The sequence below is a fragment of the Pelophylax lessonae genome, assembly GCF_965119305.1.
Source record: "Pelophylax lessonae genome assembly, chromosome: 3".
NCBI lineage: Eukaryota > Metazoa > Chordata > Amphibia > Anura > Ranidae > Pelophylax > Pelophylax lessonae.
In genome coordinates this window covers 112,532,698-112,551,530 of record NC_138770.1, presented here as the reverse complement: position 1 = coordinate 112,551,530, position 18,833 = coordinate 112,532,698, and the positions used below count along the sequence as shown (strand labels likewise).

The window sequence follows — 18,833 nt, the reverse complement described above, 5'->3', positions numbered from 1 at the left end:
CCAGGAACAACAACATGTCATCGACATATAACATGATTTTTTCATGGAGAGCGCAATACTGTAACCTGGTGATCAGGGGGCTGTTGCGTACCATGGCAGCAAGAGGCTCGATGGCTATCACAAATAAAAAGGGGGACATCCCTGTCTTGTGCCTCTGTGTAGTTCTAAGGCCAGTGACACCCTGTCCGACACCCTGATCATCGCCTGCGGGGAACTGTATAGTAGGCGCACCCAGGAGACAAAACACCTCCCAAACCCAAATTTTGACAGTACCTGCCAGATGTAAGGGCAGTTGACACTGTCAAATGCCTTATTTGTGTCAAGGGACTACAATGCCCTCTGGCCCCCACCCTATTTTTGATTTTTCTTTTTTTTTTTGTTACTTCATATGTCAGTGCATGCTGGTAGTGGGCTCTCCGTGGTAGTCATAACAGTTGTCAGGGTTAAAAGTGCTTGAAGGCGGTTGTTATGGTCAAATGTAAATTGGGTAGGGACCCATCTTAAGTACAGCACCCCTTATTATGTATGGTTAAGTGCCAGTGAACTGGTGGTCATTCATGATTGTAGCTGGAGGCCTATCTGACGGTTTTATGCAGATACTGAGTTAAGGAAAGCTCCCCAAAAGAACCTTGGGCTCCATTCTTCTTGTATTTAATTTCATTTTGTTATTTATACAACTTGTTTGTAAAAGACTGCTATAGCCATTAAACTCGTTTGTGTCACATGTTGGTTATTTATGGTAGCTGTTGGGTAGTGAAGTGGTGGCCAGGCAATCAGGGGGACAAGTCATCTTTAATACCCTAGTAATGAACCGGTTTAATTATCACAGGTGTTATCACAGCTGTTTACAAGAACCATGAAATGCCTATGTATGCAGTACTGTTAGTTTATTAAGTTTTTAGACCATAACAGGTTTTGTTACCTCCTATAGATTTCATGTTTTTCTTCTTTGTGCCTCAGAGCAGTCCCAACATCTAACAGTAAATGATGGTGTTTAGAGGGCAGGGGAAAGCAATTATCAGAAATGAATTTACAGCAGAGAGTCTGAAAGAGCAGAGAGAGGACTATGAAACCAAAAAAACCTGAAACACAAGTTGCTTCCTATGGATGATAAAAGTAATATACGATAAAAGTACAAATTGCACACACCAATGAAATCCAAAAAAAAGATTACTGATAAAGCTGTGATTAATGAAATAAGTTCTTTTTGATTTTACTGACCAGACTTTTGGTCTAAAAATCTTGGCAATGGACTAACTGGTATCTGAAGAGGGAGGATTACATGGAAGAATAAAATCTGTTCTTAAAAACCACAAATGTGTTACTCGTTAAAGATATCCATAGCTAAGGAGAAATGATTGTTAATTACGTGCTAACAAGACAGTTTTATGATTTTCTTTTCAAGATCAACTCTGCCCAAAACCAATATTTCATTGTATGAGCAATGACAAGGGTGAATCGCATTCTGGCTTTCTTAACTCTCTGATTGGTTGCGTTTGGCTTAGATGTTTTAGTACACTTTTTTTTTCTGCACATTGTATATTGGCACCTAAAGAAGAATGGCAGGCATGGCATTTTTTGCATAGTTACATTGGTCCAGCTTTGACCAATGTAATTATGCATATGCCATACCTGCGGGATTCCTCTTGATACTGACAATCACTGTAGTAGGCAGTCTAGTCCAGTAATCTCCAGTATCTTCTGGGTCCCATGCCGAGCGCCTGCCCTGTTGGATTTTGAACACAGGCCAATCGTCATGGGCACCACTCAGAGAGCACTTTGCATTATCTCAAAGGCTGAAACAAAATTTTCTGATTGGACAAGGTGGAGAGACGGGGCTGTCACTTGGAAGTTAGTGGAGATCACTGGAGTAGCGGTGTCTACTACAGTGATTTCCAGTTTCTAGAGGATTTCCACAAGATGGACCAATGTAACTATGAAAAAAATGCAATACCTAGAATTCAGCTTTAAATTGGAACTCCTGCTTCCCCCATGCCGCTTTTTTTAACCCCTATGTATAACTTTTTTTCATGCAGTCTTCAGGCCAGTGTGGTGATGTCATGGGTCCTTCTTCTTTTTTTGCCAGCAGTGGTAGACATTCTATTCTCCTGGACTGAATGGTGGCCAAGTAACATTACATGAGCACTTCTCGGTCCTGAAGTACTGTGGGTCAAGACTCTGTGATTATGTAGGGGGCGTGTTTGTGACAGCCTGGTACACCATTCAACCTAGAGTTCTGCTTTATATGTTATATTATGGATTATGTTTGTTTGGGACATGCAACTGTCAATGATTTAGTATTATTGGTGTTATTGTTGGAATGAAAGAATCATTTCCATTTTGATAATAGTTTTGATCTTGGAATTATGAATTTTAGAGTTTTACAATTGTAAGAGAAGTATGGAGTTCATGTATAGGGTTACACGGAGGGTAAAGGTTAGGGGTTTGTTAAAGTAAAAGCGACCCCCATCACTAGAGTACACCAATGCGCCTTATAAAACCCCTTTTTTTATTTACTTTGCCAGTAAGCGGTGAGTCTATGGGCACCACTGGTATCCAGCACATCCTGTATGCCAGATGCCTCCTACCAGCCGCTACATCACTCCTGTGTCCTGTAATGTGTAACCAATTACAGAAATAGATATCTCTGGTCATATTTTCCTCACTAATTGATGGATATAGAGGGCACCAGTGAAACCAAACACACATCCTGCCTTTATATAATATATAATATGTTTTTTTTTAGGGGCACGGTGACCACGGACTGGAATCTGACACAATGCAGCACAGAAGTTTGTCAAGGCAGAGACGAGATGTTTCTACAGGTAATACAAATTATTGTTATAATAATTATAAATAGTATTGTCTCACATATTACTGAACAAGTTTGTCACTTTAATTATGATCATCCTTTATAGAATCGCAATAAAGGGAACCTGTCATAAGAGATATATGGGGGCTGGATTCTGGAAATTTTCAGGCCAATAACTTATTATTAAAGCCAGGGTTAAGCAAGACAAAGTAGACCTATTTGCAGTATTTCTGAACAGACACAAAGCTTACACATGTGTATAGTCCCTTCTATATTGATCATTTCTCATGTCTGTATAATGTGGTGTCATCTAGACCAGCCTTTCTCAACCAGGTTTCCTCTAGAGCAGGGGTGTCAAACCCAACTTCTTCGCGGGCCACATCAGCATTATGGTTGCCCTCAAAGGGCCAGTTATATCTGTAAGATTCGATGTCCAGAGCACCCCACGCCCCCTTACACCCTTACATGAGATGTCAAGAGCCCCCCACCATCATAAGTCAAGAGTCACCCACCCTTACTTACATCACAATGCAACCCTTACCTTGTGCTACTGCCATGATGAAGATGCGGGTGGATCTGGGAAGAAGAAAGTGCAATTTCTGGAGGAGGACCAGAGGAGAGCTGGAGTCAGCTTACAGAGTCTGTGGAATGCTGAGCCCAGGGGAGGCAGAGACAAAGTGGTGTTGTGGCTGCACAGAGAGGTTCAGGATCTGTAGGAGTAGTTCTGCCTTCCTCTCTGCTGCAGACTGCTGAGAAGGGGGGCAAAGACGAGCCTTTCTGCAGCAGCACAGAGAAGCACAGTATCAAGTAAAAGAGTTCTGTCCTCTCTGCTGCCGACTACTGAGACAAGGTGGGGGCAGAGACAAGGGGGATCCCGCAGCTGCAGGAGAGGTATGAGGGCCACATGAAATGGCCTGGGGGGCCGCATTCGGCCCCCGGGGCTTGTGTTTGACACCTGTGCTCTAGAGGTTTCCTTGAAATCATTGAGCAATGGGCAATTCGTGCCTCTCAGATAAGTAACTACTCACACCAATGATTGATTTATCTAGCTATAAGGTCTGATTATTCCCAATGCAAACGTAAGGAGCCTCCTTCTTAGTGATCCTCACACCAATGTACTGTGAGCTGTAGATATAGTAAATATCAATAGTCTTTATAATTATAATTTATAGTTTGGTTTTATAATTATCAATATGGTTTCCTTGAGCCTGGAAAGGTATTTCAAAGATGTTGCTTGTTCTAGACAGATTCAAACTATTGGGAAGAATTTATAAGTTGCCCATTTATAAGTTGCAAGGATTATGTATTAGCAGTGCAGAATTATCCTGTAAGCATTCTTTATGGACACGTGCAGTTTAGTGTAATAGCTCTTGTCACTGTATTTTATACACAATGGAAGATAGAGTGAACTGCTAACATTTCTCTTGATGTATTTGTGCATCATTATTATTGTTATTATTATTATACAGGATTTATATAACGCCAACAGTTTGCACAGCGCTTTACAATGTGAGGGAAGACAATACAGTTACAATACAATTCAATACAGAAGGAACTAGAGGGCCCTGCTCGTTAGAGCTTACAATCTAGAAGGGAGGCTTATTATGTCAACAAATCAGTGGGCTGCACATTTTATTTACCATATCATGTTCCATGTCTCTACCCAACTCCTCAGGGGTTGGACACATTCCTATTCAGACCAAAAAGGCCAGCACAGATGGCAATACAAATACGTACATCTCTTTGGCCCCTTTCACACGGGCGATCCGATCCGCCTGTCAGTTTTTCATGCTGACCTGATGGGATGCTCCATGCATCCCAATAGGGGCAGCAGATGTCAGCGGAGACATGTCTGCTGACACCCGCTGCTCTCCGATCCGACCCTATCTTGCATCCGTCTGGAGGATCGGATCGGATGAGAAAGGACAGGCGGTCCATTTTCATCCGATCTCCCCATAGAGGACAGTGGGGATCTGACAGCTCCTTCTCTGCACACAGATCGGAGACGGAGCTGTCATCCGCCTGCTCAGCGGGGATCGGCGGATCGATCCCCCGCTGAGCAGATTGGACTCCGTCGGGCGGTGCGCCCGTGTGAAAGGGGCCTTTATTCCACATACTCCACCATCTTGAATAAATAGAAGATAAGTAGTATAGCACATGATTTATCAGATACCAGTGTACCTACTGCCAATTGAGGATGATGGAGTATAGGAGAAAAAAAACTTTATTTGCATGTAAAACAAAAACTTTTCTTTTTAAATTTAGGCTATGGTTAGAACCTCAATAGGGTGTTTATTTTTACTATTTTTGTTCTTATTGGGTAAACTCACCCTCACCATTTGTATTGAGAGACCATTGTCTCTGGTACAAAAAGTAATGAGAAATGCTATCTGGAACAGGAGAAAAGGAAAAATCTTTAAGTGGGGAGCAACTGTATTCAGATGATCATAAACATTTAATTTTCTCTCTCTCAGCCCGCTAGCTGAAATAAAGAAGACCTTTTGATTCCCGCATCAACACTAAACAGCATGGATGGACAAATCTCTGGCTGCCAGCTGTTTTATTTTGACAGACTTTTGAAATTTATGAACGGTGATTGCATCCGATTGACTGCAGTCACTGTTCGACTAACTTTTTCTGACCATCTACTTCGAGTTCTCAATCTAACCTTGTTGAGCCGGGTGATTTTGTCAGGGACATCCATGGCTCAAACTGCGTCTGATTTGCAAGAATTGGCCAAAATTCTAACCACATATGGCCAGTTATATAGAGGGGTTTACCCTTGATTGGTGAGATCTCCTGCTGGTCTCTGGACAAGGAGTGAAGGGACATTTCCCTATCGGCACACAGATAGCTTTCTTCAGCAATGGCTATTCTAACCAAAAGCAAAAAAAAAAAAATGTTTGGCTTTATCTATACTCTATACATTAAATTCTTTGTGTCTGTCTTTTTGGACTGATTTTGTTTATCATCCTTGGGAAACAAGGGTAATGGATATTTTATTCTCATATACTTCAGTTGAAGCAAAAAATATTTATTTTTCAATCTTGTATTAATTGGCATAATAGTGTAATATTACATTCAAGTTGTTTTATTTTTTATGAGATGTCTCTGTCTTTGTGAGTACCAGCAGCTTGGTGCAATATAGTTCCCCTATCATATGTGCCTATTGTGGATTGGTGTGCTTTATACAATGAGACCCAGTGGTTTGAAAATCGTAGGGGGTGCAGTTGGATGGTGTTAAAAATTAATGCAAGGTAATCCCCTTTCTCCCTAGTAGACCTTTATGTGTACATTGGGCATTGTGTTGCATGTAGTGCTTGGCCAATGACATTCATTTCAATTGCTCCCAGTGGGAGTTGACACAGTGAGTCAGGCATAGCTTCCATATGGACAGCTTATGTAAATGTTGCTATATATTTAAAATGTCATCCTACCTTTAATGTCCCCATGTGTGTGTGGGCTGCAGTGAGCTTAGAGATTGGTGGTGGGGCCTGGAACCAGGGAAAACATTAGCCACTATTTTGCATAGCCGAGATTCATAGACATTCAGAAGATGAGTGAATCTCTAAGAAAGCGGATTTAGCAATGCACAGTCATCTAGGAAAGTAGGATATACCCTCATTCATTTAAAATGCAAACATGTCCCTGTATGACATTTAAAAAAATGATCAGCTAACCAGATGACATTTAAAGCTAATAAAGTCGTCCTTATATTTCTGTGGCTGCATGAATCTTCTCACAATTAAACATTACAAGCTGAAAATTTAATTAGTGGTTCAGCCACAAAACAAATATTAGCTGAGGAAATTGACACAGTTTACTATCTAAATATTTCAAATTAGTAACATGAGATTATTATAGGGCAAAGCAGCACAGACAGCAAAGCTCCAGTACAAAAGGGATGGGACCCGCTGCCGTCACTGAGACTTATGTCTCCTGAAGTCAGGCCACCAATAGATGGATTTTGATTGGTTGCTGTGGGTAACAGACAGATCTACATATGTTGTTTTATGAGTTTGCTGTAGGTGCTTCTGTTTGCTCTCATAACACAAAAAATATAGTGCTAGGTTCAGCGACATCAGATTCAGCTGAAAGGAGTGTGTATATTTGTGTGAGTGCAGTAGTAGGGAGTTTTGATTGTCAGCTCTTAGGAAAGGACTGATGTGAATGATTCTATGTACGCTGTAAAACACTAGGGGGGATTTCTTAAAACTGGAGCAAGCAAAATCTGGTGCAGCTCTACATAGAAACCAATCAGCTTCCAGGTTTTATTGTCAAAACTCAATGGAACAAGCTGAAGTTAGAAGCTGATTTCGTACTATGCACAGCTTCACCAGATTCTGAGTGTTCAAGTTTTAGTATATCAACCCCATTGTGTAATTCTGTATATCAGCAGCATGTATATTATATCTTATATCATATATATATATATATATATATATATATATATATATATATATATATATATATATATATATATATATATATATATAAGTATACAAGGTTGTAAATACATCCATGGCAGACCATGTGTCTGCTTTGGGGCCTGGAGCTTATGTGATTTATATGTAGGTAGTAATAGTGTTTAGCAAATACACTTGGAGAAAATTATTGTATATACATAGCTTCAATCCTCTCTTTCTCTTCCCTCTCTCTCTCACCCCCCCCCCTTTCTCAACCTCCTCTCTCTCTCCCCCCTCTTCCCTTCCTCTCTCTCTCTCTCCCTCTCTTCCCCCCTATTCTGTATCCCCCCTCTTTCTCTCTCAGTCTCTACCCCCTTCTCGCTATTTCTCCCCCTATTTCCCCTCCTCTCTCTCTCCCTACCACCCCCTTTCTCTCTCTCTCCCTCCTCCCCTCTCTCCCCCCTTTCCGTTTCTACCTCTTTAGCTCTCTCTCTGGCGCTCTCCCCCTCTTCTCTCTCTCCCTCTTTCTTTCTCCTCTCTCTTTCCTTCTCCTCGCCCCTCCCCCCAATTCTTTCTCTTTCTCTCTCTCGCTCTTTTCCCCTTTCTCCACTCTCTCTCCCACCTCCCCATCTTTTCGCCCTGTCTCTCTCCACCCTCTTCTATCTCTATCTTTCTCTCTCTCCCCCTCTCCTCTCAGTTTCCTCCTCCTCTCACCCCTTTTTTCTTTCCCTCTCTTCCCCCCTGCCCCTTTTCTCTCCCTGTCTCTTCCCCTCCTCTCTTTCTCCTCCAACCCCCCTTTTTCTCCCTCTCTGTCCCTCTCCCTTCCCTCTCCTCTCTCCCACTTTTTTCCCTCCCTCTCTCTCTTTCCCCCTCCCCATCCACCCTTTTTCTCTTTCTCTGTGTCTCTCGATTCCACCCCCATCTTCCCCCTCCTCTCTCTCTATTTGTTATCCATCTATCCCTTCCCCCCTCTCTGTCTATCTCTCCTTCCCTTTTCCCCCCATCTCTCCCAACCTCTCTATTTCTTAATTGTCTCCCTCTTTCGAGCGTTCCCTTTTTTCCCCCACCTCTCCATCTCTCCCCCCTTCCTTCTCCCTCTTTCTCTCGTTGTTTGTCCCCCTCTTCTCTCTCCTCCCTCTCTCTATCTCTCCTCCTTTCCCTCTCTCTACCCTTCCCTTTCTCCCCCCCTCTACCTTTCTCTCTCTTATCACTCCCCCCCCCTCTTCTGTCTAGCTTTTCCTCCTTTTGTCTTCCTTCCCCTTTTCTATCCTTCCCTTTCTCCCCCCCCCCACCTCTCTATCACTCCTCCCTTCCTTCTCCCTCCTTCTTTTGCTGTCTATCCCCCCTCTATTCTCCCCCCCCCCCCCACCACCCTTCTCTCTCTTTCTCTTTTTCTAAAGGCAAATTGACTGTGCAATTTGCAATGTGCAGTTGCAGTTTGCAAGAACAGTTGCTCCAGAGCTTAGAAAATGTTTGGGAGCTCTGGTGACTTCCATTATCCAATCGTGTGCAAGCAAAAATGCTGTTTTTTTTCCCCCATTGTATGTGATTGGGTATTCTTTGCAAAGTGTAGCTTTACCTCAGTTACTAAGCTCTGGAGCAACTGCACTTTGTGTAAGTGCACAGTGTAAGTACCTTCAGTCTTCCTCGCTCTTATCACCCCCTTTCTCCCTCCCCCCTTTTTTTTCCTCCCCCCTCCTCTATCACCCTCATGCTCTCACTTTCCCGCCTCTTTTCCTTGTATGTAATTGGGTAATCTTTGCAAAGTGTAGCTTTACCTCAGTTACTAAGCTCTGGAGCAACTGTACTTTGTGTAGTGCACAGTCTAAGTACCTTTCGTAAATCAACCCCCATGTGTCTTCCTCGTTCTTATCACCCCCTTACTCCCTCCCCCCTTTTTTTTCCCTCCTCCCTTTTCTTTTCCCCTCCTCTATCACCCTCATGCTCTCACTTTCCTGCCTCTCTCCCCCTCCCCCCCCACCGTTTCCCTTTTTTCCTCCCTCACCCCTCTCTTCCTTCCCCCCTCACCCCCACCCTTCTATCTCCCTCATCCCCTCTCTTATCCCCTGTATCCCCCTTTTTCCTCTCTCCCCCCACCCCTTCTATCTCCCTCTTGTCCTATCTTATCCCCTGTATCCCCCGTTTTTCCTCTCTCCCCCCACCCCCTTCTATCTCCCTCATCCCCTCTCTTATCCCCTGTATCCCCCTTTTTTCCTCTCTCCCCCACCCCCTTCTATCTCCCTCATCCCTTCTCTTATCCCTTGTATCCCTCTTTTTCCTCTCTCCCCCACCCCTTCTATCTCCCTCTTCCTCTCTCTTATCCCCTGTATCCCCCTTTTTTCCTCTCCCCCCCACCTCCTTCCATCTCCCTCATCCCCTCTCTTATCCCCTGTATCCCCATTTTTCCTCTCTCCCCCCCCCACCCCTTCTATCTCCCTCTTGTCCTCTCTTATCCCCTGTATCCCCCTTTTTTTCTCTCTCCCCCCACCCCCTTCTATCTCCCTCTTCCCCTCTCCCCCCCCACCCCCTTCTATCTCCCTCATCCTCTCTCTTATCCCCTGTATCCCCCTTTTTTCCTCTCTCCCCCACCCCTTCTATCTCCCTCATCCCCTCTCTTATCCCTTGTATCCCCCTTTTTTCCTCTCTCCCCCCACCCCCTTCTATCTCCCTCTTCCCCTCTCTTATCCCCTGTATCCCCCTTTTTTCCTCTCTCCCCCCACCCCCTTCTATCTCCCTCTTCCCCTCCCCCCCCCCCACCCCCTTCTATCTCCCTCATCCTCTCTCTTATCCCCTGTACCCCCCTTTTTTCCTCTCTCCCCCACCCCTTCTATCTCCCTCATCCCCTCTCTTATCCCTTGTATCCCCCTTTTTTCCTCTCTCCCCCCACCCCCTTCTATCTCCCTCTTCCCCTCACTTATACCCTGTATCCCCCTTTTTTCCTCTCTCCCCCCACCCCCTTCTATCTCCCTCTTCCCCTCTCCCCCCCACCCCCTTCTATCTCCCTCATCCTCTCTCTTATCCCCTGTACCCCCCTTTTTTCCTCTCTCCCCCACCCCTTCTATCTCCCTCATCCCCTCTCTTATCCCTTGTATCCCCCTTTTTTCCTCTCTCCCCCCACCCCCTTCTATCTCCCTCTTCCCCTCTCTTATCCCCTGTATCCCCCTTTTTTCCTCTCTCCCCCCACCCCCTTCTATCTCCCTCTTCCCCTCTCCCCCCCCCACCCCCTTCTATCTCCCTCATCCTCTCTCTTATCCCCTGTATCCCCCTTTTTTCCTCTCTCCCCCACCCCTTCTATCTCCCTCATCCCCTCTCTTATCCCTTGTATCCCCCTTTTTTCCTCTCTCCCCCCACCCCCTTCTATCTCCCTCTTCCCCTCTCTTATCCCCTGTATCCCCCTTTTTTCCTCTCTCCCCCCACCCCCTTCTATCTCCCTCTTCCCTCTCCCCCCCCCCACCCCCTTCTATCTCCCTCATCCTCTCTCTTATCCCCTGTACCCCCCTTTTTTCCTCTCTCCCCCACCCCTTCTATCTCCCTCATCCCCTCTCTTATCCCTTGTATCCCCCTTTTTTCCTCTCTCCCCCCACCCCCTTCTATCTCCCTCTTCCCCTCTCTTATACCCTGTATCCCCCTTTTTTCCTCTCTCCCCCCACCCCCTTCTATCTCCCTCTTCCCCTCCCCCCCCACCCCCTTCTATCTCCCTCATCCTCTCTCTTATCCCCTGTATCCCCCTTTTTTCCTCTCTCCCCCACCTTTTCTATCTCCCTCATCCCCTCTCTTATCCCTTGTATCCCCCTTTTTTCCTCTCTCCCCCCACCCCCTTCTATCTCCCTCTTCCCCTCTCTTATCCCCTGTATCCCCTTTTTTTACTCTCTCCCCCCACCTCCTTCTATCTTCCTCATCCCCTCTCTTATCCCCCCCCCCTCCCATCTCTTTCTTGCTCTCACTTTTCCTACCCTCCCTCTCTCTGCCTTCCAGTATTTGTTTACACTGTTTACAGCAATGCTTGTTAGACAACAGGAACTCAGTACATATAAGGAGGGGCATTTGGCTAGATTAATTGTGAATAATATAATAATAGACGAGTGAACACATACGGTAGATCATGACTCATCTGACTTAAATTTGGGTATGCTGATTCACCAAATGTGAATTCTGATGTCTGGTAATATGAAAATAATACAGATTAAGAAATGTGAGTTGCTTCTACTGATTTCTTTGTTGTCATGTCCTGGGGCTGTCAAGTGCATGACCTGAAACAAGCATGCAGCCAGTGAAGTATGAAAAGTATAAAGGAGGAAGAAATGACAGTTGCTAGGAGGACAAGGAGCAGAGGATGTTCACAAAGTCTGAAAAATAAGGTGAAGCTGTGATAACACTGAATCCCTAAATATTTGCGGAGGAATTAAAAAAAAATAGCTTTGCATATAACTGCATGATTGAAGCTAATGCACTTTCACTTTATTCACTAAACTGAAATGTAACATATTGTAGCTTTTCTACTTCTATCAATTCTAATGGAGTTGATTTATCAGAGTGGTAGCAAATATTCACTTTGTGAATAAAGTAATATATGTTCACTTTGAATACCCAATAATCTGCAAGGCATATGATAAAAAAAACATATATGTACAAAATGGAGTATCGCTCGTAGAATAATAAATTTAATCTTGGGGAGCCTGATCCGTAGTTAGGCCTGTTGCATGTGACCATGTGTGATTCAATTGGTCTGAGGTAGTGTCCCCACTGTGTCCAATAGTGGGGCATGTTGGACAGTGGAGGAAACCCAGCCAGTGGCACACAGGCTTTGTAACTGTCCCAGAGGGTTAGCACAGGCAGTAGTGCATCCTGGGATACATTATATAAGCCAACGGCACATGTGACAGAGCGTCTTTGGGTCTGAAAGCCAGGTCCCAGGAGAAGGGTGACGGCTGTCTCTCCTCCTGCTGCTGAGGAAGGTGGTCACAGGCGATCGGCCTAGTGGACCAGAAGTGTAGTGCTAAGCCAAGGGGTCCTGTGGATACTGACAGTGGAGCAAATGGCAGAGCAACCTGAGGAAAAACAGTGTCCATGAGTACCAGGGAGCTTGCCATGGGTCTGCCCAGGATGGGGATCACTCCAGGAGGGTGTCAGTGGACAGAAGGTCAGCACACACAGTCAGTGACAAAGGGGGTGCCAATTTAGACCCTGAAGAGTAATCAAAGTGAGAGTCCATATTCTTTATCTTCACTTCAGTGGCAAGGTGAAGCAGCGACCTTGCCCCATCCTACAGTCAGTTGTCCTCAGGAATTATGCATAGTTCAAGTTGGAGTATCCCACTCATTCCCTTCTCCCATCCAAGTTCTAAAATGAAACCCAAAAAAAAAAAATCCCCTGGACTGATCATTGTCTGAGCCAAGTGTTAAAGTGACAAGTTTCTACGGACTGTTGCTACAGGTAACCCAGGGGAATCCAATCTCAGCAGCTCCCTAGGGGGTAATGCTATATATATATATATGTATAAGTATATTAATATATATATATATATATATATATATGTACACTACATTGTCAAAAGTATTGGGATGCCTGCCTTTACATGCACATGACCTTTAATGTCATCCCAGTCTTAGTCTGTTGGGTTCAATGTTGGGTTGGCCCACCCTTTGCAGCTATAATAGCTTCAACTCTTCTGGAAAGGCTGCCCACAAGGTTGAGGAGTGTGTCTATGGGAATGTTTGACCTTCTTCCAGAAGCTTTTTTGTGAGGTTAGGCACTAGAGTTAAACGAGAGGGCTGGCTCCCAGTCACACAAAATATTGACACTTTGGGCCCAATTTGGACATTGTCCCTTAGGGGTGTACTCACTTTTTTTGCCAGCGTTTTAGACAATAATGGCTGTGTGTTGAGTTATTTTGAAAGGACAGCAAATTTACACTGTTATACAAGCTGTACACTCACTACTTTACATTGTAGCAAAGTGTCATTTCTTCAGTGTTGTCACATGAAAAGATATAATAACATATTTACAAAAATGTGAGGGGTGTACTCACTATCTATCTATCTATCTATCTATCTATCTATCTATCTATCTATCTATCTATCTATCTATCTATCTATCTATCTATCTATCTATCTATCTATCTATCTATCTATCTATCTATCTATCTATCTATCTATCTATCTATCTATCTATCTCTACAAAGATATATATATATATATATATATATATATATATATATATATATATATATATATATACATATATACATATACATACAATTAGGTCCATGTATATTTGGTTTTGTATGCCACCAGAATAAAATTAAAATGAAACAATCCAAATTAATTTTAAGTGCAGACTTTCAGCTTTAATTCAAGGGGTTGAACATAAATATCAAGTACAAATTTTAGGAACTGCATCCATATTTATACAGAGTCCCCCCATTTTCAGGGGCTCAAATGTAATTGGACAAATTAATATATTCATAAATAAAATGTTCATTTGGTTGAGAATCCTTTACTGCCAATGACTGCCTGAAGTCTGGAACCCATGGGCATTACCAAAGACTGGGTTTCCTCCTTTCTGGTGTTTTGCCAGGCTCTAACTGCAGCTATCTTCAGTTGTTCTCTGTTTGTGGGTCTTTCTGCCTTTGCTTTCCCTTCAGCAAGTGAAATAAAATGCTCAATTGGGTTGAGATCGAGTGATTGACTCGACCATTGCAGAACATTCCACTTCTTTTCCTTCAAAAGCTCCTAGGTTGCTTTTGCAGTGTGTTTTGAATTATTGCCCATCTGTACTATGAACTACCATCCAATCAACTTTGCTGCATTTGGCTGAATCTGGGCTGACAGTATATCTCTAAACACTGCAGAATTAATCTGGCTGCTTTTGTTTTCTGTCACACCATCAATAAACACCAATGACCCAGTGCCACTGGAAGCCATGCATGTCCATGCCATCACACTGCCTTGAACATGTTTTACAGATGATGTTGTGTGTTTTGGATCATGACTGTTCCAAGCTTTCTCCGCACTTTTTTCTTCCCGTCATTCTGCTACAGATTAATCTTAGTTTCATCAGTCCAAAGAATGCTTTTCCAGAACTGGTCTTGCTTTTTTAGATTTTTTTGGGCAAAGTCCAATCTGTCTTTTCTATTCTTCAGGCTTTTAAATGGTTTGCACCTTTTGGTGAATCCTTTGTATATGCTCTCGTGAAGTCTTATCTTGAGTGTAGACTTTGACAATGATACCCCCACCTCCTAGAGAGTGTCCTTCGCTTGTCTGGATGTTGTGAATGGGTTTTTCTTTCCCATAGAGAAGATCCTGTAATCATCCACCACTGTTGTCTTCCTTGGATGTCCAGGCCTTTTTATGTTGCTGAGCTCACCAGCGTGTTCTTCTTTCCTCAGCATGAACCAAACTGTTTATTTGGCCACTCCTAATGTTGCTGCTATTTCTCTGATGGATTTGTTTAGTTTTTGAAGCCTTACAATGGCCTGTTTCACTTGCATGGACAGCTCCTTTGAATGCATGATGTAGGTTCACAGCAATAGATTCCAAAAGCAAATACCACACTTAGAATCAACTCCAGACCTTTTACCTGCTTAATTGATGAAGAAATAACGAAGGTGTAGCCCACACCTGGCCATGAAACTGCTTTTGATTCAATTGTCCAATTACTTTTGGTTCCTTGAAAAAGGGGGATGGCTAATCTTAAGAGCTATAGTTCCTAAACCTTTCCTCTGATTTGGATGTACATCCCCTAAAATTAAACCTGAGTGTGCACTTTCAGCCTATATCCATTATATAACTATAGCTTGAATATGTTTTAGTAAATACCTGAAAAAATGAAAATTGTGCCCGTGTCCAAATATATATGGATCTAACTGTATATATATTATCACACTGATGGCATTTACCTGTGTTGCTTGGCACTATCTCTTTCCATGTGTGGAATAACTTGCGCTTCTCTGTCAACAAGCTGTTCCTATACGTCTATTGGGTTTGGCAGTGATTTCCTTGATATTCTTGCTAGGGCGGTTTTCTAACCAGAGGCACTGATCGCTATCATTAAAATGATAAAACTCTATTGTTCCATTGTTGACAAATTATCTAAAGCCCATCTCCAGCCAAAACATTTTTTTTTCTTAGGCAGGTCATACATTAAGCAAATTAAAAAAATTGCTTGGTTCCCCCATCAACTCATTGGGGGAGATTTACTCAAACTGGAGAGTGAAAAATCTGGTGCAACTATGCATAGTAGCCAATCAGCTTCTAACTTCAGCTTGTTCAATTAAGCTTTGCCAAAGAAAAAAAACTTGAAACTGACTGGTTTCTATGCAGAGCTACACAAGATTTTGCACTCCCCAGTTTTAGTAAATCAACCCCATTCAGTGTTGATAGGAGAATATCTCCCGTGGAGCTATTGTATCCTGACAGTAGGAGGTTTCCTAGCTGTAAGAATACAATGATCACTGCTTGCAGCTATAGCCACCAGCAGTGATCGCATGAAAAAATTTGTGGATTGGAACTCCGCCAGTTTTCGAAGTTGGCCGGCTTTAGTGTGAAAGGGTTTTAACCACTTCCGCACTGCTCACTAGAGCTCTACTGCGGCAAAGTGGCTCGATAACGTCTGGCGACGTAGACCTACGTCGCCAGACATTCCCCTCTCTCAGCGGCACGCGTGCGCCGCCGGAGGCTCACTCCCACTGTATTCGGTCACAGCGGGATTCGGGCCAGGGGAGGAGCAGCGGCGATCGCCGCTGCTCTTCCCCGATCGTTGGGGAATCGAGTCTGGAGATCCGCCCGTTTGTGTAAACAAAGCGGGCAGATCTCCTAAGTGACAGACAGTGACAGATTGCAGGGTTCAGCATAGCAGGTTCAGAACCTGCGATCTGTCCCTGTGTCACTCAGTCACCTCCCCCCATACATGTCAGTAAGCACCAGGCATACATTAACCCCCCCTCTCCAATAAAATTAACCCCTTCCCTGCCAGTGTCATTTTTACAGTAACAGTGCATATTTATAGCACTGATTACTGTAGTAATGTCACTGGTATCCCCAAAAGTGTCAAAAATGTCAGTCAAGGGTCTAATCTGTCCGCCGCAATGTCGCAGTCCCCGAAAAAAAATTGCAGATCGCCGCCATTACTCGTTAAAAAAAAAACACCAAAAACGACAGAAATCTTTCCCTTAGTTAGTAAACGCAATAACTTTTGCGCAAACCAATCTAAATACGCTTATTGCAATTTTTTTTGGGGGGGGGGGAATTTCATTTAAAAAAATTTGAAAAATATTATTTTTTCAAAATTGTCGCTCTTTTTTTGTTTATAGCGCAAAAAGTAAAAATCGCACAGGTGATCAAATACCACCAAAAGAAAACTCTATTTGTGGTAAAAAAAGGACGTAAACTTTGTTTGGGTACGGCGTTGCATGACCGCGCAATTGTCAGTTAAACTTGCACAGTGCCGAATCGCAAAACGTGGCCCAGACGTAAGACAGCAAAATCCTCCGGTGGTAAAGTGGTTAAACTCTAGCCAAGATAAAAAAAAAAGTCCAAAAAATTCTAAAATAACAAAACCAGCTTTTATTGCAGTACTCAGTATCAATCCAGAGATTACTACTGTACTGTAGCTTACTAAATGTTTTTTTTTTGCCGCTAGATGTCCTCGTTTTGATGGCCAGCATCATTCTATCCACTTTCTCTAAGCCCAAATCATCCAGGACCCAGCCTGTGACTGGATGGTGAAAGGAGAAGCAGCACAGTGATGATCTCTCTCTGTCACTCTGCTTTCTCCTCCTATCAGCATGCTTCTTGTCAGCACATTAACTGAACTAATGTGACTCTTTATGCTGCTTCCCAATTTCCCACTGTGAGCCCTGCTGTACAGGGAATGCAAGAGTCTGATACCAGGGGAAAAAAAAAAGGTGTAAATCAGGTGCGCTATCCCAAAAGTATATAGATGACACAACGTAAAGGTTATGATCAGTGATTATGATGAAAACAAATTATATCACAGTAAAATATTATCACAATAAATGATAATCCAACAGGTGCAAATCACCAGTGTATATCAAACAAAAATATCCAAAAAAGTTATGTGGTAAAACACTCCCAATATAAAATAAGTCCAAAATTTGTGCTGTAAACACACAATAACTGGAGACGGTGCAAGCCAAGTGATAGAAAGGTTCAGCGTCCCACCACCAGCTTAACTCCTTACCAGAAAGTGAAAATGTAAGGGCGTATAGGGATATCCCTGCTCCAAAGATCATGCAGATTCCAAATCACTCAGGCTGGCACCAAGCACACAGGGAGTATCTAAACTCTTACCGGAATGGACCTTGATACAAGCCTTGGGCAATCCTGAAATCCTATCCTGCATGGAATCACTGTGCGATGGATAACTGATGCGACCTCAGGTGTCTTATAACCAGAATAAACCCAGATATAAGCCTTGGGCAATCTTGAAATCCTATCCTGCTTGGAATCACTATGCAATGGATAGCTGATGCGACCTCAGATGTCTTATAACCTCAATAATATGGGGACAAAACAGAGGGGACCGCCATGGTGCATTATCAACAAATAATTTATTAAACAAAGGAAATGCACTTACAAATTAGCAGACAGTATTCGTTTTCAGTTCCCTCAGAGGTGAAGCAAGGTAGTGGCGGCCGCCTGCAGTGCGGACCGCCGTGTCGGTCTGTTAGTGATGACGCGGCGCCTCCTCCCTGACGCGTTTCCCCCGATTGGGCATCCAATGAGATAGGAGTTGCTTACATTGCTTGAATTTAACTAAATACATTTAAAGATGTATTATTGAATAAAGATCTGCATTGATGTATCTTTTTTTTTTATCTGCTAGAGTTCAACTTTAAACATAACAGAGGCCCAGTGTTGGGGGTAACTAGTTACAAAGTAACTGATTACAGTAACTACATTACTTTTTTTGGTAACTAAGTAAAGTAACTAGTTACAATACTAATATTGGTAACTACACTACTTTATTAGGCTATAGGAGGTAACTACACTACTTTACTAGGCTATAGGAGGTAACTACACTACTTTACTAGGCTATAGGAAGTAACTACACTACTTTACTAGGCTATAGGAGGTAACTACACTACTTTACTAGGCTATAGGAAGTAACTACACTACTTTACTAGGCTATAGGAAGTAACTACACTACTTTACTAGGCTATAGGAGGTAACTACACTACTTTACTAGGCTATAGGAGGTAACTACACTACTTTACTAGGCTATAGGAGGTAACTACACTACTTTACTAGGCTATAGGAGGTAACTACACTACTTTACTAGGCTATAGGAGGTAACTACACTACTTTACTAGGCTATAGGAAGTAACTACACTACTTTACTAGGCTATAGGAGGTAACTACACTACTTTACTAGGCTATAGGAGGTAACTACACTACTTTACTAGGCTATAGGAAGTAACTACACTACTTTACTAGGCTATAGGAGGTAACTACACTACTTTACTAGGCTATAGGAGGTAACTACACTACTTTACTAGGCTATAGGAAGTAACTACACTACTTTACTAGGCTATAGGAAGTAACTACACTACTTTACTAGGCTATAGGAGGTAACTACACTACTTTACTAGGCTA

The 18,833-nt window shown here is 43.1% G+C and overlaps 1 protein-coding gene across 1 annotated transcript in view; it reads left to right on the top strand.

Annotated features, from left to right (window-relative positions):
* LOC309549147 (adhesion G protein-coupled receptor F5-like) overlaps positions 1–18,833 on the top strand; it is a 199,680-nt gene that overhangs the window by 71,091 nt on the left and 109,756 nt on the right. Inside the window, exon 3 of the mRNA XM_082249203.1 lies at positions 2,747–2,825. Coding sequence (XP_082105329.1) covers positions 2,747–2,825 — 79 coding nt within the window. The remainder of the gene's footprint in view (positions 1–2,746; positions 2,826–18,833) is intronic.